Below are 26,803 nucleotides of genomic sequence, written 5' to 3'. Positions count from 1 at the left end.
ATTTTTTCCTCTTCACAGCTAGTTCTGCAGCGGTGGCTCCCAGCAGAGATCAGCCTGATCACTGAGCTACCTCCCACTTCTTTAGGGGAACAAAATAGTTGGCAGAATGTTTTGAGAGTGAGCAAGGCACACAGGTTCAGGACAGTGTTTTCCTCCTGAGCAGCACACTCTGTTGAGGAAAAGAAAACACGTGCCTGTGGTCACTGCAGCACAGTGAGGGTGAGTGTTGTTGTCTACATAGAGCTGATCGCTCAAAAAACCTGGGGTGGAACAGGGCAAGTGCAAAATACTCTTCAACTTGCCCTGAATTTACCGACTGGTATTTCTTGACTTTGTTTTTTCTGTTGTTGTAGCAATCACTGATGTAATAAACACATTAAAAAGCTTTTGAAATACACAAAACGCTTGGAGGAGGGGGAAGTGAGGACCTCGTCCATCTTGAGTTTGACATTTAACACCAGATTTCCAGCAGAAGTTGGTTGTTTGGGTTTCATTGGTGGTTTTTTTTGTTTTACTGTTTTTTTTCTGTTTCCCTCTGAAAGAACTGACTGTCTGCTGAGAGGGGACCCTCACACTGAAGGTCTGCATTCAGAGAGTTCTGAAAATCAGAGGTAACAGGGCAGGGAGGGAGAAGCTCCATCATCACCCTTCCAGCGCTGCCACTGCCAAGGAGGAGTTTTCTTTGCAAGGAGAATCGGGATGCATGTTTTGATGGGCATGGATTATTTTATTGTGTTATATATTATGTCCTCCTTGGGAGGACACAGTGGACATTTGAGTGATATTTGAAGTGCAGGTGAAGAGCACCGGACTGGTTGAGTAAACAGCCATGGCTTTTAATGTGGGCTGAAGAGTGTTTGAAGTTCTGTGTGGTAACTTCTCAAGCAGCCACATCTTTCAGAAACTGAGGTGTGCAAGTGAGCTCATGTATGGATCCATTTTATCCCAGATGAGGCTGGTTATGACAAGCTCCTCATGAGTTTTGAAGGACTTTCTGTATAGGAGAAACATTGTGGACTAAAATTGTAGTCAAAAAGACTTACATTATAAGGCAAGAAAGTCTTCTAATTTCACCAGTGAGTGTTTTAAAACAACAGATGAGGTAAACACCTGTCATGACTGATTGATTGTCGCTCCCCAGAGTAAGATCAGTGAATTAAATGATCTCCTTATGTTCCTATCAGGGTGAATTTCTGTGATTCTCAGATAGATGTTTGTAAGTTGTAGATTTGGTCCCGTTAAACAAAGCAAAAGCTCTTCTGTTTTAATCCCTCCTTAGTCTGGCCTATTTAGTGTGCTCACCTTCCTTTTGTGGCCTTATTTTGATTAATCTTGTAAACTCTTGGATATTCTGATCACTCATAAAGGCAAATACGTGATGAAATGCAATCTTCTCTCTTCATGTGAACTTTAGTGAACATAGTTCATCTGTTGCACCTTTAAAGTCGATGTGATTTATTGTTTGCATTTTTGTACACGTACAGTAAAAGCAGGGAAAGTTTGTCTTGCTGCTGTTACAGCAGCTTTTGTGTGAGCATGATCCGTGTCCAAGGCCTTTAGGTGGCATTGCTATGGAAACTTCAGGGCACAGCTTCCCATTCCCACCTTGGCAGAATTCCTCACTGTCATTCGTCGTACCTGGAAGTCAGGGGAGTGATGTTTGCTCCTGAAACATCGAGGGGCTGAATTGATCATACACTGAGTAAGTGTCTTGTGCAAACAGAAAGAGGTTTTCATTCTAATTACATCAAACTTCCCTGATGTCTTGGGCAGTAATTTGGGGGTACTTAAGACAATGCTACCACTGAACAGTCTTCCCTTTTTGATTTTATGTTCAGAAACGGGCCAGATCAGGAATCTAAATCTCCTGAGAAAGTTTCCCCTTCACTCTTCATCATTATTCAGGCAGACAGGTTCCCCAGTCTGGTGCCGTGTGTGGTTCTGCAGATGGTTCTGCAGGCACGGTATGAAGAAGAGTAGGTGTCTGGAAAAGATGAGAAGTTTCTTTTGTAATGACAGTGTTTGGGCTCGTGGTCAGTTCAGCCTGGCCTGTGACAAGTGGGTTGTGTTGAGGGTAACGCCCTGCACTCACCTAGAGACACTTTCTCTGGGTCCTCACTGAACAAAGCAAGTTGCAGATACTTATCACTCGACAGGGAGGGCAAAAAGAAGTACCAGGCTTTGCCTGAGGGTGGTTTTGCTGGTTTGGAAGGACTGTTACCCAGAAACTGCTTATCTGAAACGTCAAAACCAGTGCTTGCATTGACTGAGGGATTTTCTTGAGTGGGAGAGCAATTAAAAAGGAATTACAGACTAGGAGAAGAGTGGGCAGATGGCAGAGACCTTGTAGGGTGAATGTTCCCAAAGACAGGTGAGCTTGGACCTGAGGGGACGGGGGAAGAGAACTGGACCTGCAGCTGCCGATGCAGAGAAAAGAGCTTGCAAGTGTCTCTCATGGGGCACTATTGCTGTTGTTGTGGCAACTTCCATTAGCTGGTTCCCATCTTCTCTAGCTGGGAATGAAGGGGGTCTCTGTTCCCTTGGGAATACAGAAGTTATTCATGTTTTCCCAGAAGAGGGGAGAGTGCTGCCTGGAACGCCAGCTGGAACTGGCGTGGTGTGTTTTGCGTGGCTACTGTTTGGAAGTGGTGGTGTGTCCCAGCGGCCGGGCATCCCTGGAATTGTTCTGTAGGTAAAGGTCTATGGAGCAGTCTGTGCCAGGCTGGACAGCTCGCTGCCTGGATTGTTGTGCAGACAATACTGGCACTGTCTGGCTGTGGGGCAGACTCACAGGGCATGTTCTGGAACAGTGCTCGCTGTGTCTCTGCCCTGGCATGCCTGCGCAGCCTGTGCTCGGAGCACTTGCCCGTGGAGCTGCCAGAAATAGATGCCTCGTGGCAGAGAATTTGTGAAAATCGATCTCTGCCTCCTAAAGATGCAGGTTCAGAGCGAGATCTTAGCTGGAGGAAGCGTTTGGGAAGTCACCTCTCAGTGGCTGGCTGAGAAAAGGGACTTAAAGCAGCAGAGTGCTCGGTTTTATAAAACACTTGGGTCCAGTAATTAGTTATTTGTTACTTGACCGAGCAAGAATCTGACAACCTGATTAAATAACTTCTAAACCAACTGCCTTACGTGGATGTTGAATTTCAGGCGTGGTAGCATAAGAATCCCAAAAAATGTGCTTCCCTGGGAAACCCAATGTTGACTTAGCATTTTGAGCATTGCTCTGGGTATGTACTGGAGTTCAGAAATGGGCTGGTAGCTGTTCTTGTAACATGGCACACACCTGAACTGACTGAAGCGTCTGCAGAGGCACCTTTAGCATGGCTTTACCAAATATTCATTTTCGTATTGAGAATGAAGAGTAAGGATCTTTTCTTTGTGGATTGTCATGTAGTAAGTACTAAGAATTGCATTTAAATCAGTATTTAAGTCGAGGGACAACTATGCACGGGCTTGCTACAGGCGTTTCTTGTGCACAAGTTTCCGTGGCTTGTTCCAAGATTAAGCAGTTTTACAGAAATACCTTGTTAGAAGGAAGCTGATTTCGGTTCTGTGTGTGCAGAGGGAGCCTGGTTAAATGTGACTGCACAAAGTCTGCTGCAACTTCTGAAAAACATCAGTAGTGTGGAGTTCTGTTTTGATTTTGGCTGATGCCGTGGCCCTGATGCCTTGTTTGTCTGTGAGAGTTAATATGAACTTGCATATTTGAAATATGCCTATGGCAGAATCCAGTTATGTGCATGTGGAATCTGTTGGACTTGTAGGAGGTCATTTAAATTTCAGTTAAAATTACAAATGGGTTTGCAGATCACCGACATTTTGAATAATATTAACAACTTGGAAGTAATCTTACTTTTGGATTCTTTCATGTGATAGTCGTTTGCTTATTACCTCTAGCCCAGATTAATGTGTTAGGAAGTGTTTATTTGGGTTCCAGGATTTTAGTCTCTTAATGAACTGTCCGTCCAGTCAGGATTTTAGGAAGCAGTTCTGGTTTCAGGTTTTGTGCAATACCTTATATAATGCAGGGAAAGGAGATGTTAAGAAGTTGCGGGGTTTTATTGCAATGAGCTTCAGTTCCGCACTGTAAAATTATCCCTGGAGTTTGTTTGTGGGTTCCTTGCGTTGGAAACTTTGCCTGGAATCTGGACGTGCCCGAGCTGCTCCCTTGGCTCAGCCTGTCACACAGTGTGTGTTTTGCCTTGTTCTTCTTCCAGCTGCCTCGGGAAGAAGGAAAGTGTGACTGTCCCTCCCTGGCCCTGTTTGGGGAGTACCAGCCAGGATGAGTTTTCCCAGCCCACAAGTGTGATGGCAACGGCGAGTTTTTAGGGTGTCCCGCTGTAGAGATCTCTGCGAGGAGAATACAGGAAATATCCCAGGGCTGTGATGAGTTTTTAATTGCACTGTTGCACCTCTCTTGTGCAGGAGGGATGGACTGTAATTCCCATTTCCCCCTTGCACAGCATCCTGCCCCCCAGTGCAGCCTGTCAGCAGGTGTGTTGTGCTGGATGTGCTTCAGATGGGCTTGCATTTATTGCTCCTCTCCTTGTACCAAAGGGCCCCCGGTCTCTAATACAAAACTTCATGGATTGTGCACAGGCCTGATCTGGGTGTCATCCACATTTTATCTGTTTTGTGAACCTTTCTAACACTTACAGCCTTGTTTTGACTAATGTTTAGTAATTATGGTGAAATGGCATATTAATTATCCTAGCCTCCAAAGTTGTCACTGAGTGATGAATTACACGGAAAACACTGTTCATCTCAAAAGTTCTTTCCAATTTGCGAAGATCCAATTTCATGAACATCAGTTAATGAAGTTCAGTGCACAACCCTGGACGTGTTTGATACCAGTTGAAATTCCACTCAATCATTTTGCTTTTCTCATAAATGTGGAGTTCCCCAATGTTCTTTTAATAGTGCAATTCCACTGTCTATTCTCAAACCCAAACAGAATTCAAAGCTTACTTTCCCTTTGCACGAGGTTGGGTGAGGGACATCCATCAAGTGTAATTATCCTTAAGCTGTTCCTTTTTGGTGTGAGCTTGGCTGTAACCACTGGATAAAAACAATATGCTGTGAACTGCGTTGTGTAGAACCTGAATTTTTATATATACGCTGGTTGTAAGTGCTGAGTTCCTTGTTGCATGTGTTTGCAGTTCAGTATCTTGATCTTCATGGGTCCTTTTAAGACCTCTGTTCCACAGCCTGCAAACTAAAGGTCAAACATGACCAAAAAGTTAAGTATATAAAGCTTAAGATTGTTTTTACGTGCTGGCCAACATTCTGAGCAAATAAGATCTCTGTTTTTCACTCCTAGTGTGGGGTTATGTTGAAGTTATTTATGGTAATTAGCCAAAGTAGTTCCTAATTTCTTAAAAGCTTAATTCACAAGTATATAATTTCATCTAAAAGAGGCTGTCTGTTTGTCAGTGATGTTTAATATTGAATTTCTGCAGTAGAAGATTCCCATTTGTGTTTATGTATTAAAAGAAAATATTTTAAACTGTGTTTCTAGTGGTTTGGTAATTTTCTCTAAATTGCTTTTAAATTGAGAATGGGATGAGTGATTCTGTAACTGTCTGGTATCTTTGGTTTTTATTTGCTCAGTGATACTTAATTTGGAACAATCATGTAATTCAATTATCTTTGTTTCATATCCACAGTCTTGTTGAAATGAGGCCTTTTGGTTGGTTTCCAGAAATGTTTAGTTATCTTTTTTGTAGGATAAGACTAATGCACTTACCCCTGGGGGTTGTTCTTGCTCTTTTCCATCACTTTAGCACAGGTTGTGGATAACCTGTTGGGAGTTGTGGAGTGGCTGCAGAGCCTCTCCCTGCCCACTGTGCCCTCCCAGCAGGGTGAGCCTCTGCTGTGTTAATATTCCAGTTTCCATGCTGTCCCCACAGTGTGGTAAATTGGGAAACCTACCCAGACAAAACTGCTTTTTAAGCCTCCTGTCGAGCTGTCCCTCAGCAATCCCGTACCGAGTGGTCTGCAAGGTGCAATGGGGCAGCAGTGCTGTGTGGTTTAATAAATGATTGTTGCAGCTTGTTGTGACGTTTGGGCTTTGCTTTTTGGGGGCTACTTTGTTTTTTTCTCCCTGCCTAAGTGAGCCTCAGCTGCTCAGTAGTTGTAAATGAAGCAGTTTTAACGAGTTTCAGGGAAAAAAATCTGAATCTGGTGAGTTCAGAAAAAATTACCACAAGGCTTTTGAGCTGCCCTTTGGTGGTTGTACAGGGTTTGCATGCTGCAGTCTGGAATATAAAAATTAATTTACAAGGTACAGGTTTTATGTTCCTAAAGAAAAGGAGAACTTCAGAGAGAGCTGCCATAAAGATTTGTCATCCAGCTCTCTGTTTATAATGTGATAAGAAAAAGAATTAGCAAATGGCACTGGAGAAATGGACACTCATGGTGACACACTTGCCTCTTTTTTCCTGATTCCAGGGCATATTCCCTTGTGGATTCCAGTCAAGTGTCTACCTTCCTGATTTCTATTCTCCTCATAGTCTACGGCAGTTTCAGGTAAGATTTTTCCTTAAGGTTCTGCAGAATTTTTGCTTTTCAAATAAAAACATTGCAAGAGACCGAATACAGTTTGTGCCTTTTGTTTCGTTGTACCTTTGTCACACTGATGGCTGTGGTGTAAATGAAATGGTTTTGCTTCTGGAAAGGAAATGGAAAAGGAAGAAATAGTAGCGAGCTGGTACAATCCCGTATGAGATAACTGAAAAGTCAGTCCTTGTAGACAGCTCTGTAAAGTTGTATTTTAGAGGGTATTAAAGGATTGTTGAGAGAGAGAGAAGGGAATGGTGTCGATAGCAGAACTGTCTCTGTGGTTCAGTGTTGGTTGATGGAGCGTGTCCTCATGCGATGGCAAACAAGTCCTGTCTCACAGGGATTCCCAGGTCCCACTGCTGTTGGCTCCAGTGGGGAACAGCTGAACACAGGAGTGGGGAAACACTGCAGTGCTGAATTCCAGCAGAGCATCTGAGAACTGCTGCAGGATGAGTTTGAATCTTCAGAAATCAAATCTGTCTCATTTAGGAGACTCGAGTGTAGTTTAGAGAAAACACAGCTGTCCCTTTAGACTTGCATGTTGTGTTGTCCAGTTTGTTGCACTGCGGTGGCACCCGAGGATGAGGCTCCTCCTGACATACTAAAAAAATAAATAATCGCAACATGAAAGTATTATTTTTTTTTAAACTTAGAAACAGCATGTTTCTCTTCCTGCTCCTTGAAGAGCAGCGCTTCATTTCTCAAGTGTGTGATAAAAGGCCATCCACTCAGTGCAGTCTCTGAGCTGCTGGGAGTGCTCCTGACGTCGCTGATAGCTGTGGTCACGCACGTGATGGGAGTTGCAGCTGTCAGGATAAGAGGTTCTGTGTCACCATCATAAGTTAATAAAGTCATGTAATGAAAGAGCCAGTTTTTTGCCAGAGCTGGTGTGTTGTTGATAGCAAGCATTAGGTAACAGCACTGCTGGTGGAATTAAAACAGAAGGCCTTAGGAAAACAAAATCGAGAGGTGATCAGAACGAAAAAGTAATAAAAGGTTGTATTTGTTCAGGGTTTTTGTCATGTTTTGAGTCAGATTAGCATACAGTTGTGGGACTAATTAAATTATTAACTATTGGAATTTATGCAGTTGTGTGAAAAGGAACTGTGCATCTGGCTGCAAGAAGCCATAGCATTTATTAAAATTCAATTATGAGAACATAATGCAATATAAACCAGCAGGAGTGCTTCAACTTCAATTGCTTGTCCTTCCTGGAGCTTCTTGCTCTTAAAAATTTTCCCCTGCTGTTTGCCATCTTATTTGTATCTGTGCATGCTCTTTACCATCTTGTCCTGTGCTTTACATTTAGAGCTACTCACACAGCAAGGACTGTGAACTTCAGAGCAGTCCAACTTACCTGACGAGGTGGTGCAGTGGTGATGGATGCAAATCCCTTGAGGAGATGTCCTGTTCTAGGCCACTTCTTTGCATGTATCCTGAAAACCCCAAGATGTAACCTATTGTAGATCAAGAGGGGGTCCCATATGTGTAAAATTACCTTCCTAATTAATTTCCTGTATCAGTTCCTTTAAGTTGTCTGAGCTAAAACCCACAGTTCTGATGGAGAACTGGACAAGCTCCAGTTCTGCTTGGTCAGAGATGAGGTCAAAAGCAGCTCTTTACAGAAAATGTTACAGTGGTGCTAACAAAGATACAATTAAGTTATTTAAGAAATTAAAGAGTGGTAGTAGGTTACAAAATTATATTCAATTGGAAATTCCTAAAGAAGTAAAATAAAAATTTCTGCCGAAGGGGGTGAGTTTTCTTAGGAAAGTGTCTTGCTGGAAAGCTGAAAGTCACAGCTTAGGGTGCTTGTTCTCATATGGCAGCAGTGATGTCTTCATCTAGATCTGAGTGCTTTAAAGGAGCTGTCACAAGCCAAAAGGAAAATAGCACTCCTTAGTTAACCTCTGTGTGGCAGAAAGCGGGTTTGGGTTCTGATTTTCAGTTGGAAAGAAGCAGGTAGAGTTATTATGGTATTGCTGCCAAGTGACTGAGACAGAAGTGCTGTAATAGGATCAGAGAGAATTGGGTGGGTGAGTCATTAGGATAAAATCCATGTGCGTGGTGGATCTAATCCGGTGCAGGAAGTTTCGGGACACTGAAGGAAAGCCTTGGTCCAGTGTCCTAATTCACAAAAGCAGCATTTATCCTGCACCAAAACAAACCAAAATATCCCAAACCCTCAGTATAGCCAGAAGAATGTCTAATAAATCCTGGGTGAAGCCCACAGCTAGAATGAAGGGCAGTTGGTAGAGCTGAGTTCCCCTTCTCTTGCTGTGCATGAACGAGCATTGCCTTCCAACGTTTGTGCCGGGTCAGCAGTTTTAGCTTCCAGCCCTCTGGAACGTCTCTCCCATGGACACTCTGACTGTCTCTCAGTCCTTGAACTTGACATACTTTTATTTCTGACTGCCAAAGGGGCAAGTCTCATCCTTTAAACCCTTGCAAGCTGTAAACTGGAGCATGCAAGGATCTGTGTTAGTTGAGGATTTTTAAAGAGGTGAGCTCAGCTTGAAACAGGGTGTTTCCTGGGGCAGGGCAGACACCTATTCTTGTCCAAATGCTTCCTTGGGACTTCAGTGTTGGGGCTACTTTGCAGGCAGGTAACAGCTAAATCTTCTTCTATCCTCTCACTTCCCCAGACATGGTGTCTCAGCTTATGTAAAGCCAGATTTAACCCAGGATGTCCCTGTCCAAGTCCCTGCTTTTAAACCAAACCAAAGAACGGGCTGGAACTGGAGTCTTCCGTCTCCAGGCTTTGGGTATCCAGAGCATTTGTAAATAGAAAGCGGCTGACATGGTGGACTTGGAGTTCATGTGAACATGGAGTGCTGCTGGTTGGATTTCCAGCTGGGCATTCCCACAGTCCCAGGGCTGTCAGGTGGTGATTGTCCTCAGGAGCAGGAATTACTCCGTGTGTTGTGTCTGCAGGCGCTTCTGTAGATACATCCTTGCTTTCCCGTTCCCTCTGTCGTTCCGCACGAACGTGTCCTGGGGGCTCCCTGGCTGCAGTGGAACTGATCCATGGCTGAATCTGAACTCTCAGGACAGTGACGTGCCAGCAGCTTACTCATTCCTTTGGCCTCGGCGTGACCCTCCAGAGCGGTTCCCTGCGGGAGGGACTCCTGCCTGCTTTGAAACTCTGCTGGAGATCCTCCCAGCTGGAGCCGTGGGGACCCACAGCAGGAACAGAGGAGCAGCTCAGTGCCCCATGGGAGGTGCTGGCCCAACATTCCCTTTGGAAGCTCAGGAGAAACTTGAACAAAACAGCAAATGTTTCCCAGCTTGTCGTTTGTCTTCAGTCCAGTAGTTTGGAGAATATTTTTTTACAATATATTTTTTGGCTTTCTTGGAGGGTGTTTTAGCGATCCCTTCTCAGGTTTTTTTATTATGTTAGTCATAATTGTAGCAGAGGGAAGAGCCAAATCATAAAACAGTTGGAGATTATTCAGGAGTTGGCTGGGATCAGCAGCTGTGTTGCTAAGTGAAAGTAATTTCCTAATTTATGCTTACTTTTGAAGCAGGGATGTTTTAGGTAATAATAATTGCTGACACCATTGCAGTGAAAGGAGAGGGGCTGAGGTTGTTTATGAGCAGTAGATCTAATAGTTTTTATTTCCAGTTTTCTCTGCTGATAGCAATCCCTTAAATTATGGTTGCCTGGTGCCACTGGGAGAATGATGGTGTGAAGTTCTTGCTAAACTGTGCTAATTCAGAGGGGAGCAGAACTCTGCACTGAGAAAAGAATGATCTTGTTTGCCTGAATCTTGGAGCAAGGCCTGGAGGGCTGTCAGCCTCCTCCCAGATTTTAGAGCTTGAGAGGAAAATGATGAAGCTACAGTGGATAATGGGGGAAGAGGGAGCGTGAATGAGGGATGGAGGCACTCCAAACAAGAGGCAGAGCGGAGAGATCTTCAGAAGAACAAGCTCAGAACAACAGATTAATTTGTCAGAATTTCAGTGTTCTCTGTTGCCTCTTTGTATGTTTGATAACTCTTTGGGTGATGATCCATCATCTGTGTTCAAGCACTGCGTGTCTGAGGTGGAAGCTTCCTCATGCTCAGCCTGGGCCCAAAAGCTGCTTAAATCTCCTGTCACTGTTGGGGAGCACTTGCTTAATAGAAGCAAAGGAAACAAAGAAGAGCCTTTTCCTTGGTTTTGGTTTATGCAGTGAAGCTGCTCAGCCCCTCTGTCTTGCTTCTTGTTTAGAAGATCCTGGTGCATTTATTACTTGTCTGACAAATTAATAGAATTTGTTTACTTAGCACAGCACATTTACAGCTAAACTTGAAAAGGAGTTAATGCCTGTTGACCTGGAAGTTTCATTGAAATATTTGGATGCTGCTGCAGATTGAAAATGGTGCTCCTGGTGCTTCTCTCTTGCTTATTTGAATAAATAAATATGCAGCTAAATCATGGATAACATACATGCATCTGAATGAGAAACTATCATGGTAAACTTGATTGCTGGTATCTTTATTAAAAAATGCGTGGAATTTAGTGATGGAAGGTATTGCTGGTCAAACCACCAGACCTTAAGTGAAATTCCCCCGTTTCAGAAAGTCATGCCAGATCTGTCAGAAAATAATTTGCAAGTTGCATCAAAGTGAAGGACTGTGGCAAAAGGAGTAGGATACTGTGTTATTTTGGAACTTTTTAGAAGTGTGTATATCAAAATGAAAAGATGACTCAATAACAGCTGAGCTGGGTACACAGGGGAGTGTTGTCATCTCCTGTGGATTAATTAAATTATGTCAATTTGTGCTATTTATTCAGAGTTTCCTCTGGGCATCTGTTCTGGGTGTATGTAGAATTTAGGCTTTGCTGAAGTTTTTTCAATGAAATAAGACCTTACATTCAGCAGACAGTTAACTTGTAAGCTAGTTTGGGTCATCCTTCTTAGCAGCGTTTAGAGGGAGGCAACATTATTGTCTTAAAAATTAAACCATTATTGATTGCCTTAAAAATGAAATAGTTAAATTTGAATGAAAAGGAACCAAATGAGAACTTGGAAAGAATTCAAATTCATCAGAGAATTGAAACATTTACTGTGCTTCCATCACGTTCTACTCTTCCCAGAAATGCAGGTAACAACAAAGCACAGCAAAGATATTTAACACTCCCCAGTGCAGACACTGCTGAAAGGTCTTCCTGTCAGAACCTGGGATTTGGTGCCTCTTCTGTAACTAAGCATTTTATTTGTTTTCATTTCCCAGGGTGTTTGGTGTTGTTTCTCATAACCAGCACTGAGAGCTTTTTCAGGGAGAGGGTGCTGTGACAGGATGGGAATGAACCTAAACAGGAGTTTAAATCTGCTCTGTTTCCATTTGCTTTGCTCCTGCAGGTCCCTCAACATGGACTTTGAGAATCAAGACAAAGAGAAAGACAACAGCAGTGCCACTGGGTCCTTCAATGGCAACAGCACCAATAACAGTAAGGGTCAGCTTTGCTCCTTGTTTTCCTTCCCTCGCTTGTGTCCTGCACCTTCTGCTCCCCCTGGCCACGTGTTCCAGCCGCTGCATCGCAGATTCCCCCAATCCAGGGGATCCCTGGGCACTTCCCACCTCACTGTGCCCTCTCACTGCTCTCTGGGTCGCTCCGTGCCCATGGAAGCCTCATTTTAAACATCAGCATTTCCATAATGCATACGAATTGCATGTGCACAACTTGTCACGTTCCAGTGGAAATGGAAACAGCTTTGCTTTCCAAAGCCACCCCCGAGCGAGCAGGGGCTGTAATTCCTTTCTGTCTGGAGCTCCTGGGTGTGATGTGTTGGCCAGTCCAGGGCAGGGACAGGCCGTGGGGTTGCTCTGATAGGCCCCCAGGATGATTCAGCCTTCTCAGTGGAGAAACTACAGAAGAGAGTTCACAGGGCTTTGGGCAGCTCATTTACAATGGACAACAAAAAATGTGTCTGCACTGCCTATTCAGAGCGGGATTAACGTGTCGGCTCCTGCGGGGGACTGTTCCTCTGGGAGCTGTAAATAGGGTCCAGGCAGCTTGGCCACTGGAGTACACTGTTCTGCAGGTAAAAATGGGGAAGTGAACAGTTAGAGTGGAACACACTGTGCTGTAAACTCACACCTGATTTTGACTTACAACAGTTTATATGGCCATCTTCTGAGAACAGGCTCTACAATGAAATATTTTCCTCAAGTATAGAAGGCAGCAGTGAGATGCTGTGCATGAAACCCTGAATGCCAAGCTTGTTTTGTTTAAAGTAAGAAATATAGCTTTAAAATTATAAATTAAATAACATATGTTGTATGTGTCTCTTGCTTTTTTTCGCCTTTTTTAAAATAGACTCTTGGAATTTACATAGTTGTCAGACACGTCTGTTGGCAGCACAGAGCAAAGAGGTTGCTGTGCTTGGTGATTCAGCAGTGAACAGTTGAGGCTTTTGGCATCTGGGCAGTAAGGGAAGACAGTCTGGGGCTGGGGAATAAGCACATTAAGGGGATTAGCTGTCAGAATGATCAGAAATGAAATGAAGAGCCCTGACATTTAATGCTGCAGGCACTCATTCCCAGATGCCAAGGTGGTGTGTAGTGTGTCATTTCTGGGGTCTTGTTGTGTTCAGTTTTTCCCTTGGGAAGTTGAAGGGCATGTGAATAAATGTGCCTTCTCAGAGCAAGAGAAGCAGATCTCAGTCACAGATGAGGATTTCTGTGTCCTCACACTGTCATCACTGCACTGGCTGTATTGCACGGTACCTTTTGTGCCAGACTTCAGCAACCCAGAAATCCCAAGGGACTGAGTTCCTCTGCTTTTTATTTTTAAAATTTACTGTGCTGCTTATGTTTAATAGATCGTGGCATGAACTAATAAATGAGTGTACAGTGCAGGTGTCAGGACTTCCCTGTTTGTTGTTTAGCTTTCCTTTTATGAAAAAGGTTGGATATTTAAGACAGACAGATTGTTGTGAGCGTGTTCCATGGGAATTTGAGGGTTTTTGACATAATCAGATGCATCAGTAACTGAGTTGTGCAAGTAACCCGTTATTTTAAGACACATTCTTCCACAGAAACACACACACAAACAACATGTGTGTATATTTTCTTGTGTGGTTATGTCTCTGTATTCTGCTTGACAAACTAAAAACTTATCCTTAAGATCCTTAAAATCCCCTTCATACACAGACATAGCAGTGTCTAATTATTTTGGGATAACACAGGGATGTTCAGCTGGTTTTATATCTCTCCTAAGTCTGAGTATTGTATTATTTTCCACTGGTCACTTATCAAGTGACTACTTCAGATGTTACCTGTTATTTTAGTGCTCCACAGGAGTAACTGTGTCTTGTATTTTTAATTGGGTTATTGCTTACGGCTTCTTTCCCCTCTGGGGATCAAATATAAATGCAGCTACAGAGACTGGTTAATTGTTGGACTATATGGGGATATTTGGGCTTCTCAATTTTGTTAGTAATTCTAAAAACTTGTGGTAGAACGCAGTAAAAAATATCCTGTCCCATTACTAACATCCCCAGTGGTCACACTGCAGGGTTGAGGGGGGGAAATAATAAAATACCTCAGTGTGTGTGCACTGTTTAAAATTGCTGCCAGCTATAAAATGAGCCTGAGTTTTAGCAGAAAAGGATTGCAGAGCTCTGCTCTGAGCTGGGGGTTTCACAAACAGGTAAATGTGATTTTTGGAAACTGCCTGTTATTGTGAGGCTCGATGTTATCTGGTGACTGCAGCCTGTGATGCAGATGAAGCGCCTGGTGGAGTTCGAAGCCGTGGCCCCCTCTGCATGAGCTGGGTCAGCCCAGCACGGGTCAGGCTCTTCCCCTGCTGCTGAGGGGTTCAGTAACCCTCTCCTGTGCTCTGCCCCTCACCTTTGTGTCTCAGTGCAACGTGAAGCAGACATGTCACTGCTGTATCCTAACCCTAAGTAATGTTAACTTTCACAGCTCGTCATTCACTCTCCCTGTGGCACAAGTGACATCCGTTCCTTGTCCTGCAGCTCCCAGCTCTTGGCTGTGCCGGGCAGTGTCTACACTGACACCTGGGCCGGTTGTGACCGAGCTGGACGATCTGGAGTGAAGTGGAATGTGCTGTCAGAGCCCTCCCTGGTGCTGCTGAGGGGCAGCAGTCAGTGTGTGAGCGTTAAGTGTCCCTTCTCTCTCCCGCAGGTATTCAAACCATTGACTCCACCCAGGCGCTGTTCCTCCCCATCGGAGCCTCCGTGTCTCTCCTAGTCATGTTCTTCTTCTTTGACTCAGTTCAAGTTGTCTTCACAATATGCACAGCAGGTGACTAAGGGGTTTTTTCTCTCTCTCTAAGAATTGGAATAGAACTGAAAGTGTTGATATCATTAAATTGTGTTGATAAGAATTATAATACTTGCCACAGTACATTAAAAAAAGGATCATCAGATTTCACAGTTGTGTTTTCGTGTCTCTGTAGCTATAAATAAAGTGACAAGTATTATTTGAGAAGTATTTTCCACTTAGAGATTTGCTAAACCTACTGAACTATAAATTGCCAGAGCTTTAAGCCAGATGTATTATTTTGCATGAAGTTCACTTGTTTATAAATTGGTGCTCAGAACTGTATGTGGTATTTCATAATTCAGGGACTTTATGGGAAATAACTCTGGGGATCCTGCCCAGAGATTTCTTTTCCTAGTTTCATTTTGCTTTCATGCAGTTTTTCTGTTTCAAGAGTCCTTATGCTCTCACGACCATTTGAGTGTTAGTCTTTTACACTGCTTGAATTTAGACCAAAATTGAAAAAAAAAATGCAAATCCTCCACTCCTGTTTACTGGTTACATTTTGTCATTTAAATAAATACCAGGGCTTCTCTTTCTGGAAAATTTTGGCCTTTTGATCTTCTTGCAGTTTTTCAAGAGACCAGCTACTATTGAGAGTAGCAAGATTCTTCCTGTGCTCCAGATGTGCAGCAGCTCCTAAAAATGGTACTCAGTCCACACACTGAGCCCATGAAGCTTTTTAAACCCTTAAACACCTTTCATCCTCTCCCACGTCACATATTCTCATTGCAGGCTTTCCTTATGATTTAACTCCTGACATGTTCATCCTCTCCAGCCTCCAAAACAGGGCTGATGTTAATGGGTGACATCTGAATCTCTAGTCTGGAGACTAATCCTACCCCCTGCAGAGGCCTGTTGAATTCTGCTCTTGTAACTTTAACCTATGACACACATCTTCTTCCCTATTAAAAAAAATACTTCAGGTAAATTCTACCACATGTTAGATATTAGGGGAATCTACACACAAATACACAATATTATATGCCAAAAGATAAATTTTGTCAGGGTCCTTGGTCCATTTATTTCCAGAGTGACCTTGACACTTGTAACTTGGTTTGTAACGTGTGTGTCACTGGAGGATCAGCTGGGGCTTGTTGCAGGTTCGGAGGATTGGGGATCAGTTCTCCTGGGTAATTGTTCTTGAACCTGCTTTTATGGTACTTCTGTGCTTTTCCCTGGGCTTGCATCAGAGTGTCATTAAAGCCAGAACCTCTGGAATGCAAAGTGCCCTCAGAGGCTGCTCAGCAGGATGGGGACCCTGCTGGAGTTGGGAACCTGGGGCTGTGGGACTTTGGTCCCTCTGTCCCCTGCAGCTCAGGTTGTGCAGTGTCAGCGTGTGCTGAGCTGCCACACTCTTCATTCTTTCCCTACTCATTCTGCTTTTTGTCCCCTCTCGGAAACACTGACAGAACTGTGAGTTTTCCTGGTGCTCTTTGCATGCAGACACTTCTTAAATTTTCTTTTTAGGTTATTTGATCTCTCCTTTTTTAATTTTGTTTTGTTTTCAATCTTCCTCCCACCCCAAAGGAAAGATGTGGTTTGACCAAACCAATTCCTTTTCTCCAGTTGGCTGAAACTGTGCTCTAAAAAGAGTGTTTGACTCCTCCTCATGTTCATTAAAAAGAGAAAAAAAATCCCCTTTAAAACCCAGCAGCAACCATCCCAATTTGAAAGGAATGAGTAGAGGACAGCACAAAGATCTGATTTGCAGGATGCAGAAGGTTTCAAGTGCCTTCCATTTTCCTGTCCGTGTGTTGTTGCTGCAGCAGTTTGGGATGTGCTGCTGACATGTCTGTGTCTCCACGCCCTCGAGCTCCAGCCTTTGAAACGGCCCTTTAAAAAAAAAATGGAAGGAAAAATGATTATAAATACCAGCAGTTACTAAACGCTTTTACAAATGTGTGGGTGGGATGAATGTGCTGCCTGAAAAAGAAAATGTTTATGGAAATAGTCTGTTTGGATATTTATGTATTTTTATCGTCCTGGTTTCAAAAACTTAAAGCACTTTGTGTTTTAAAAAAGTGAAGTTGCCAGGCTATAACTTATTTGAATTTGTACCATGTTCAGTAATGAATAAAAAGGTTTGAGTGAGATGGGGGAAAAAATTACTACCTGAGTTAAAAAGTGGGGAAAAATCCTTTGTTATGCTGAGTTTGTCTGCGTTGTATGTTGGAAGAATTTTCAAAGAATCTCACAACCAGTTTGTAGTAAGATTTTTTTCTGACTCTCAGAATATGTGAAAAGCTGTTTTTCTTGCTGACACGACCATGAATAGATTTAAGACTTTTTTTAAGGTTTGGGAATGGGGCATTGAATCCCTTTGAGAGCTTTCATTTCATTGAAGTCTGAAAGCCACAGCTCTGCAGAAAACCTCGGAGCCTTGAGCTGCTCTTGCTGTAATAATAACACTGAGCATATGATAATAGGACATTGTTGCAAGAGCTTTTTCCACTTGGAGCAGCCTGTTTGTGTACTGCAGAAATCAGATCTGGGTGTCCTAACATCACCTTTTCTTCTTTTTGTAGTCCTTGCAACAATAGCTTTTGCTTTCCTCCTGCTCCCGATGTGCCAGTACTTAACACGGCCTTGCTCACCTCAGAACAAGTAAGGACCTGAGCAATCCTTTGCTCCTCTTCTTGTGTGTTGTGTTTCTTACTTTTCAAGGGAATTCTCTAATGAGCGTTAACTCCAGGGCTGCTGTTTGAGGCTGTTTTCTGTGCCAACTCCGTGCTTCCACTTTGAAAGTAGGAAGCACAATTTTCTGCAAGTCACTGGCCCTTGCCAGCCTGGGAAATGTGACCCCATTGCAGGGGACTCGATTTCCCAACTGTGGTTTTTAGGAAGTTTGGCTCATTTTGGCCGAGATTTCAGAGTTTGGGATTTGGGTATTGGATTTTAATGTTTGTTAACACTGGACTCTGGATTTTAATGCTGCCTCTTCTGGGGACTGTAGTTACATCAGTGAAAATTACAGTTGTTTTGAAACTCATTTTATTTTTTAACCTTGTGACTGGAGTTCATGTTGCTAAAAGCACTGTCTTAGGTGGTGTTAGGAAAATAGCGTGGTAACAATTTCAAGAGAGGTGCCAAGATTTACAGGGCTTTTTCCATCTCTGCAGCTCATGCTTTATACACACTATTTGAATGTGAGGAAAGCTCTTATTTTGTTGCTGTTTTGGTACCTACTTGTGACAGAGGAACTTCCCTTCAGTTGTTCTTGGCATCTTTCATCAGCAGTTGAGCCTTGTTCCAAGTGTCCATTTTCTGCTCTTTAAATGGAAACACAAAGTCCTGTGGCTGATGTTTGTGTTGTTCCCAGGATTTCCTTTGGCTGCTGTGGGCGTTTCACTGCTGCTGAGCTGCTCTCGTTTTCTCTGTCTGTGATGCTTGTCCTTATCTGGGTCCTGACTGGCCACTGGCTCCTTATGGATGGTGAGTATGGGAATTAAGGGGTTTTACTGCTGGTTTGTGCCTGTTCTCACACATCAGTCACCTGGTGATGATGGGTGAAATTTGCTGATATTAATGGCTTGCTGAGTTGTGGAGCAGAGTCCCTGGAAACAACCAGGAACATGCCAGGGAGTGTTTGGGACACCTGTTTTTCTGGTTTGTGAAAGCTTCCAAGGAAGTGCCAGAACACTCAGGAAAGATATTCCACCCCTGTGTGGTGTGGGGTGAGTAGCCAGATTGAGTTAAAGATGTGTGGAGACAGCGGTTGTTTGTGATTCATGGCCTAATCTTTGCAATCTGGTTCATTTTTGCTGTGCATCTTGTTGTTTATTGGTTCAGATGATCAAATAATTTGTTGTGAGGCAGCTCACAGGGGCTGCCTGTCTTTGATCTTTGTGCTGCTTGCCATGGGTGGTGAGACGGTGCCGCTGGCAGGCGGCCAGTTGGCTTGGAGGTGTGAGTGAGTGGGGTTTTTCATGCTGGTCGAACTGAATTCCCAGCTTACTGTTCCGAAAAGGAGCTTTCCTCCTCCCCTCCTGCCTTCCAAATCTCTTGTGCTGGCTCTGGCACTCGCTCACTCACATGGGGAGCTGATTGAGCTCCCCACAATGGCAGCGTGCTCGGCTCCTGCCAGGCTGTTTTTGTGCTGCTGCAGTGACTTGAACTGGATTATTGTGCACTCAGGTATGTGCTAAATTTGGCAAAAGGTAAATTTGGCAGCACGATGGGATCTGAGGGCATGGCGTGGGTTTGATGGCCAAGGGGCAGCAGGAGCAGCACCTCTGCTCTCAGCAGGGTCAGGCAGCTGAACTGGCTTAGGACATCCTGCAATGGCACCCTGAGATTGTGATTGCTTGAAGAAAACTGTCAGAACAACATCACCTGCCCTTGGAATTGTTCACTACAATAGAAAACATTCATCCCATCGGCTTCCAGCTCCTCCTAAACGAGGCAGCAGCAGAGGCAAGTCCTTAACACAGAAGCCTCTTGTTGCACCTTCATTGTTTCTTTTGTGCTAAGGCACTGTGCTTCATTCATGCTTTTTGCTGCTTTAAAAGCCCCACCTGTTGTATGGAAGGGAAATACCTTTTAAAGTACCAGATACGAAATGAAAAAAATGCAGGCTGAGTTTGTTTTGTGATAAGCAGAGTGGCCCACCATGAAATCAAGGGTGACTTTTGATCTGCAGTAGCTGCAAAGCCAAATGGAATGTCAAGTGTGGATTTTGGCAGAGTCTGAAGAGTTGTCTACACTGAGATATCAGCAGAAGCGTTTAGTTAAAAATAGTTATTTTTGTGAGTGCTTCAGTCTGACATCGTGGGCTTTGAGGTAATTTATCTGCAGAGCTCTGAGCTGCTGGTGCAGTTGTTCCTGGCTTTTATTTCTCCTGGAGGTTGATTATGATTTACTGAATTGTGTTGCTGCTGTCTCGCTTTGAAGTATTTTATGTAATTTATATGAAGGCAGCTTGAACTATATAGGTGATCCTCCTGTCATTTATTCAAATCCAATTAAATCAGTGTTTGCCAGTGACACTGAACAGGGAACAGCATTTACTGGCCTTTGCAGACTCAGCAGCTTTACTCCTTGGGCTGTGGGATCCTGTCACCTCTGCCTTTCCCTCTGCTCTGCTGTGACAGTGGAGCAGCCCCCAGTGCCCCGTGTCTCCTGTCAGCACAGTATCCCAGTGCAGCACTCCTGTCCTGAGGCAGTGCCTGCAGCTGCTGGGGGTGCAGGGCCCACCAGGATCCTCTGTTTGGCAGAGAATGGACCAGATGTTGTGACCGTGCCCGGGAGGAGCGGGCGGGTGTTCCTCCTGAGCTCTGGCTGTGTGGCTGTGCAGTTGGTTCTCTCTGTGTGAGAGAGCTCTGCTGCTCAAGAGCTGAGGAAAACACAGGAGAAATACTCCATGGGGATTTCTTGTCCTCAGAAAATCAGGGTGTGGTGGTTGCTGCCCAAATCCCACCGTGCCCCCGCCGGCACAGCCCTTGGTTGGATGGCTGCTGGGGGCAGGGTGTGTCACAGGGGAGAGGGAGCAGATGTTGTCTCTGGGGCTGTTCTGGCACGTGATGGTGCACATTTATAGGTCTTGAAATGCTCATTTCTCAGAGCAGATTGTTTGATGACAGAATCCCCAAGGATGGTCACTGTCCCCAGGTAAAGCCTGAGTAAAGGCTTTCCTAAACAGTGGACAGTGGGAATGCTGTAGCTGGATGGAACGTCTGTAGTTCCAGAGTGAACTGCGCAGGCACAGATACCCCGGGAGCTGCTGTGGCAGATCCACAGCCGGTGTTCTTATTCCCTCCCTTTAAGATACACTTTGGTCAGATCAGAACCTCAGTACCTGTGTCTTTCAAAGGTCACTGTGGCCTGTGGGGGAACTTAAATCCTCCCCAGCTCACGCTGTGCTTTGTAAACCAGACCCCACACCAGCAGCATCGGGGGCTGTCACTGCTCTGGGTGCAGGAGGGCAGGGGAGCTGCCAGAGTCTAATCACACAGGCAAGAATATTCTTAATCCTCAGAATATCCCTGTTCCATAAGGAGTGTGCTTGCAGGGACTCTGGATTTAACTAGTTCTGTTAATTGAACGTTAACTCTTCCAGTTAGTTCTTTCTTACTCAGCTTTGTTAAGCCAATCCCCAGCACTTCCAAACCAGAGCTTCTCTTTGTCTGGCCACTCTGCCTCTCTCTCTTTTCTCTCCTCTTTGTCTCTATTTTTTTTTTTTTTTAATGATTTGGAGTATATTTCAGTGAAGATCTGCCTTATTTGTTTGTCAGTACCAGCTTGGACAGGGATTTGTTCCTCTCCTGGTTTCTGGGCTCTTCCATTGGCAAAGGGAGGTGGCCTCCATTTAGCGAAGCCCGTGGTGGTTTGGCTGCTCTTTGACCCATATTCCTCGCACTTGCTCCCAGGCATTCTTGCTTCCCTTGTTCTTTAGATTTACCAGTATTTCCTAAAGCAGTTGCAAAACTGTGTAATTATTACAATGTGTATTTCACTGTCAGCTGAAGGATTTTTTCCCTTCTCCTTTTCTACCCAGTATTTGCTTAGTCTGATGAAAGTGCCTTGTGCTTGTGTTCATTTCAGTGATAGAGAAATGGAGTGTGTGAACAATAGATAAAACTTCTCACTGGTTAAAATATTTCAACTTCTGGTTAATTATAACCTGGAAATCCTCTCCTAAATACAGGCTTGCTTGAGCTATTATTAACATTGGCTTTAGAGAAACCTCTTTGATTTAAGACAGACTGTACCCTTGTATTTGCTATTCTGCCAGAGGAAGTCTGTAACTGAGGGCTATATTGAGTTACTGAATGCAGTTCTTTTTCTTGCTGCTTTGCTGTGTGAAATTCTTTAAACCTCAGTAACTTGCTTACATTTTGTAGCTGGTTTCAGTTGTGCAGTGTGATTTAGGGTATGTTTTTGTGACAGTAATCCCACTGCTCCGTTCAGACTGGCAGCTGTGACAGGGAGTGTTGTGGCAGCTCTCGGATCAGGTGGGTTTGGCAGAGGTGCTGGGATGCAGCCCTGGCACTGCAGGCACCCAGGAGGGCAGGGGACTTTTTCCCTTGAATCCATATGGATGTGTTTCCATAGTGGTGTTCATGGAAGGACTCCCCAGCTCTCAGGTGAAATGCAAGCGTGAGCCCATAATTACAGTGTGAGAATCCAAAGGTCAGCCCTTACATTTTGGCCAAGTCCAGCTGTCCCACTGGGGTCAGGTATGTCATGGATTGGCTTTCCCTGCAGTTCCACTTGGGCCAAAATGGGATTGTAACTTCTTACAAATTCTGTGTCATGTTAGACAGAGACATTTTGTTGAAAAATATCTGCATGATCGAGTGTAATCTGGTCCCAACAGGGCTCCATTATTCCTTGTAAATAGACTGATATCACAGATGAAAGCTGATTTTTAAGGGTTTTTTTATTTTTTTTTTTCATTGTAAGTATCTCTGTAGGGATTTACTTGTAACCAGCTGAAATGTATTCAGACGTCAGTGGAGTATCTTTGGTAGCTGAGGCTGGGCTTTAAGAAGCAGGAAATAAAAGTCAAGGCTGGGATTTTTGTTTTAGTTTAACATCTTGCCTTTCTACCCTGACAAAATTCGCCTTGGAACAAAACAAACATCTGAGCTGCCTCGTATCATTCAGCTCATTGGTCTGGCTGCAAACTCACCCTTGGGAGAGGGGTTAGGAAAAGACCCGTATTTTTCCCCTGTTAGGGAAGGCTAGGCTTCCACACAGGTTCTTGGGAAATCCCTGGATATCTAAATGGTGACGTTTCCTGGTGTTCTTGCACAATCTTGCCCAAGCAGAAGGTTGGTTTGAGGGGTTTTTGTCAGACCAGGTTCTAACATGTCATGTCATTGTGCTATTTCTGAATTAAGAGTCAAGGATTTCATTTATTTTGGGCATTTACTAGAAAAACTCCTAATAGTGTAAAAGTAGAGGTTTATTTTCAGGGCACAAAGAATTCAAAGTTGTTTTGTTGCTTCTGTTTTGAAGTGGGTAGTCAGGGTTGTAGAGGGAGGTGGAGGCTCTGGGACACAGGACATGGAACGTTTCTTTGTGGTGGGTGGTGGAAGTCGAGTGGAATGGCTGGCTGTGCCTGCAGAGGGATCTCTGCTTCCACGGGGACACCTTTGCAGTTGGCTACTGAATGTAATTTGACTTTTCTTAACCTTGGTAACAAGAATTTCACTGTCTGGAAACAGCAGACAGTCATCCAGTGCATGCAGAGCTGCACAGGTGCAAACAGAGGCTTCCTCAGGGTTTTGTGGGGGGAGATACTGGCTTGGGGTTGGTGGTTTTTTTTGTTTGTTTTGCTGTTTTTAATGAACTAATGATGTCTTGCATTTTGTAGCTCTGGCTATGGGCCTGTGTGTTGCAATGATAGCCTTTGTTCGGCTGCCGAGCCTGAAGGTTTCCTGCTTGCTGCTCTCTGGGTTACTAATTTATGATGTCTTTTGGGTAAGTGTTTGGTTTGGTTTCACTAAAACTGTTTTTATCCTTTGGATTTGTAATCGGCCTTGGGCCAGTTTTACATCAGTTGTGCTGGTATGAAGTTGATGAAATCTGGCAGAGCCAGATCATCGGCTTCATTGCTCCATTCCGAGGTGCTGAATTCTACAGCAGGAGACAGAATCGTTTCCTTGCTAATTAGCTGACAAAAGCAGAAATATGATGAGAGTATTTCAACTTTTGCATATTATTTAAAAAAGGGAATTGGACCTGGAATTTTGGAAGCTGGCTGAAGATCAGAACAAGCATTTCCAAGTCCACACAAAGCCGTACACAGGACAAACGTGCCAGCTTCTGATTAGCAGAGAAATCTGCAAAACAAGAATGCAAATGGATTTGTAGCCAGGAAGGTTGGCATAGAATCTTAGCAGACTTCAACAAGAAACATGACAGAATGTGCTTTGTAACAGCAAAAAGGTTTTGTTTCACCTTTGCATAACACCGAGCGCTGATCCAGGGCAGTGCCCGCTGACAGCTCTGGCAGCCAGGCACTCTGCTGCGGGATGGGCTGTAGTGTAAGAGCCTGTTGGGGACCAGGATTGCCTCATCCCATCTGTGAGTGAGCACTGTGCTCACCTCTTCTCTGCTCCCCAGCTTTCCCATGTTTTCAGCATCCTGTTCCCTGCCTCGGACATCCGGCACCACCTGCTTGTAGTCCAGACGGATCCTTTGCAAAAGATCTTAAGATACTGATCAATGCCTTGATATCAGAAAGTATATGCCAGTTATCCTTGAGGATTAATAGTGTAAAAAGCTCTCTCTGAATTTTTGAAATGCTTATGCCTTTTATCAACATATGTGCATGGAAAATTTGGACGATATCCTTTCTTTTCTTGAATAAGCAAAGCAAAAATAGATGCAGCTTTGAGTTGCTGTGGAATTGCAGTTTGTAATTTCTGATTTCCTTGTTCCACAGGTCTTTTTTTCTGCCTACATCTTTAACAGCAATGTTATGGTGAAAGTGGCCACACAACCAGCTGATAACCCCCTGGACGTGTTATCCCGGAAACTTCACCTGGGACCAAATGTGGGCAGGGATGTTCCCCGTCTGTCGCTGCCTGGTAAACTTGTATTCCCAAGGTAAAATCAGTGGCTCTTTTACTATACTGCATGAGAAACATTTTCCTTCCCTGTCCTTAGTAGAATTAATTCTGTTGGAAATTATCATCTTTGTTCCCTGAATAATTGCAGACAAACTGCTCTAAACGAGGGCTGTGTGGGGGGGAGATGGTTCCAAACCTCCCTGCTCCAGGGATTCCTTGCTGGCTCAGGTCTGTAAGCAGACACGTGCAGGCCTGACGGGGCAGCTCAGTGCAGCAGCAGCAGGCAGTGGGTTGTGTTGGTGTATTTACTCCTGTTTCTTTAGGTGTGGGGATGCTGAAATTACAGAGATGAGAAGCTAATTGTCTGCAATGATAAAAACAAAACTGTTCACTTTGTCAACCTTGTGATAACTCGATTTGCCTTCATTTTCTTGAAAAATACCTTGGATTTAAGATCATGGACGATTTTAGCTCTTAACCTACCTCCCAACTGGCTCTTTTCTGGGAGTCTGGCGAGACTGTAGTTTTCTGTTGTCTGAATGAGGCCAAAGGTCTGAGAAGTCAGAAGTGGGTGTACTGCCCTGTTAGACCTGTGTGCACAGGCATGGAGGGGCAGTGTCTGTCAGTGTTAATCAGTCTGATAAAAGGGCCAGCTGGTCCCTCCCATCAGCGCCGAGAAGAGAGAGGACTGAAATACTGCACTGATGGATCTGTTTCACTGAGTGAGTTAAGGGCAAAAGCAGCTTAAACGCTGCTGGGAGAAGGAAGCCGGTTTGGAGTAACATGTCAGCCCTGCCAAAATGGGTTTGTGTAAAGCTGAGCTGAGGTGGTGGAGAAATCACTTTGGAAAACTTCAGTAGGCAGCATTTAGCTCCTGCCACGTCCAAGTTTGCCAGGGAAAGGAGGGATGTGCCAAACGAAGCTCAGAACCAAAGTGGAGTCTAGAGCTTGTCACTTCGTGTTTTGGGCATGAACCCACTTCTAGTTGCTCTCCAGTTCCACAGGCAGCCACTTCTCCATGCTGGGGATTGGAGATATTGTGATGCCAGGGCTCCTGCTCTGCTTCGTCCTGCGTTACGACAACTACAAAAAACAAGCCAACAGTGACTCCTGCGGTGCCCCAGGACCAGGGAACATCTCTGGGCGGATGCAGAAGGTCTCTTACTTTCACTGCACACTTATTGGCTATTTTGTAGGTGAGTAATTAGTGTGATATGGAGAGCTGCCCAGTGGGCAGATGTGGGATTATTGTAGGAGGGTTAAAAGAAGATGAAAGCAAGTGTAAAGAGGCTTTAAGAGGATGCTTGGTTATGTTCTTTTTTAATCCTCCTCTGTTTGGATTTATTGGCATGGTCTAGGGAGAAAAACCCTTCTGCAATCTTCCATTTAAGATTTTTTTTGTTGTTGTTGTATTTTATTTGGAGGATGAAACAGATTATCAGTGTGTTTTTGTTAGCACTTACTCTTTGCTTCACTAGATAGTTTCGTAGCTCATACCTGGGTTATGGAAAAAATATGGGATTTTCCAGATTAATTATGCTGTGCAAAAGTACATACTACATCTAGGTAATTCATCTAAATAATTTCTGCATTTTTGTATTCTGCTGTTAATGATCTCTTCGTTAGATTTTATACATTGTAATACATACAGAAAATCATCAGTAGTCACAAGTGGAATGCTGGTTATAATTTGCTGCAGCCACCCCTCTGCTCTCTAACATAAAATAGGCTTTTCCCTCAGGTCAGGACATGTGTGTGCATATCCTGACCTCCTGCAGCCCTTCTGAGGATGAAAAGGAAAGATTCATTTCCTCACCCATCGTTCCTGTGGTGTTCCCTTTGGGTGGGTGTCCAGGAATGTCATTCCCGGTGTGTGCAGCCCCTCCTCAGAGCCCCCCCTGCTCACACTGACGGTCTCCAGAGGTGCCAGCCCTGCAGCAGCTCTTCAGCGTGGTGCAATCAGCTTCCCCCTTCACCTTCTGCTGCGTTTGGGTTGAGTTATTCTTGGCTTAGTCCTGAGACTCAAACCCGGAGCCAGTGGCCCCACGCAGCCTGATACTCAAACAGAATGATTTTTCTCCGCTTGGTTTGTTTCAGTTGCGTTCAGGAAGAGCAGAGCAGAGAGAAGTGACTTTTCCCCACCTTTTTAAAATGGTGGGGAAGGAAGCTCTGGTGGATGAAGTGCTGAGAACATCCACGTGCAACCCGGAGATATTTATAGTCCCTTTCTTCTCTTGCAGGTCTATTGACTGCAACAGTAGCTTCTCGTATTCACCGGGCAGCCCAGCCTGCCCTGCTCTATTTGGTACCGTTCACTTTATTGCCGCTCCTCACCATGGCCTATTTAAAGGTAAGGGGGGATGGACGTGGGCAGCAGGAAGCCCTGGGCCAGCTGGCAGCAGGGGCAGTGTCCTTGCAGTGGCAGCAGCGCTCAGGAGGATG

At 44.3% G+C, this 26,803-nt stretch overlaps 1 protein-coding gene across 2 annotated transcripts in view; it reads left to right on the top strand.

The window, feature by feature from the left end:
- SPPL3 (signal peptide peptidase like 3) overlaps positions 1–26,803 on the top strand; it is a 53,837-nt gene that overhangs the window by 25,160 nt on the left and 1,874 nt on the right. The window contains exons 2-10 of one of the 2 annotated variants that reach the window (XM_027881966.1): positions 6,454–6,531; positions 11,912–12,006; positions 14,703–14,822; positions 17,369–17,447; positions 18,163–18,275; positions 23,161–23,267; positions 24,235–24,398; positions 25,358–25,557; positions 26,602–26,711. In XM_027881966.1, coding sequence (XP_027737767.1) covers positions 6,454–6,531; positions 11,912–12,006; positions 14,703–14,822; positions 17,369–17,447; positions 18,163–18,275; positions 23,161–23,267; positions 24,235–24,398; positions 25,358–25,557; positions 26,602–26,711 — 1,066 coding nt within the window. The remainder of the gene's footprint in view (positions 1–6,453; positions 6,532–11,911; positions 12,007–14,702; positions 14,823–17,368; positions 17,448–18,162; positions 18,276–23,160; positions 23,268–24,234; positions 24,399–25,357; positions 25,558–26,601; positions 26,712–26,803) is intronic. The other variant, XM_027881967.1, reaches the window with a different exon arrangement.

Source organism: Empidonax traillii, unplaced genomic scaffold (genome assembly GCF_003031625.1).
Source record: "Empidonax traillii isolate 1590-97213 ecotype Southwest subspecies unplaced genomic scaffold, ASM303162v1 scaffold99:size1466351, whole genome shotgun sequence".
Taxonomy (NCBI): Eukaryota; Metazoa; Chordata; class Aves; order Passeriformes; family Tyrannidae; genus Empidonax; species Empidonax traillii.
Note: the sequence above shows the minus strand (reverse complement) of the source record. Positions and strands in the feature narration are given on the sequence as shown.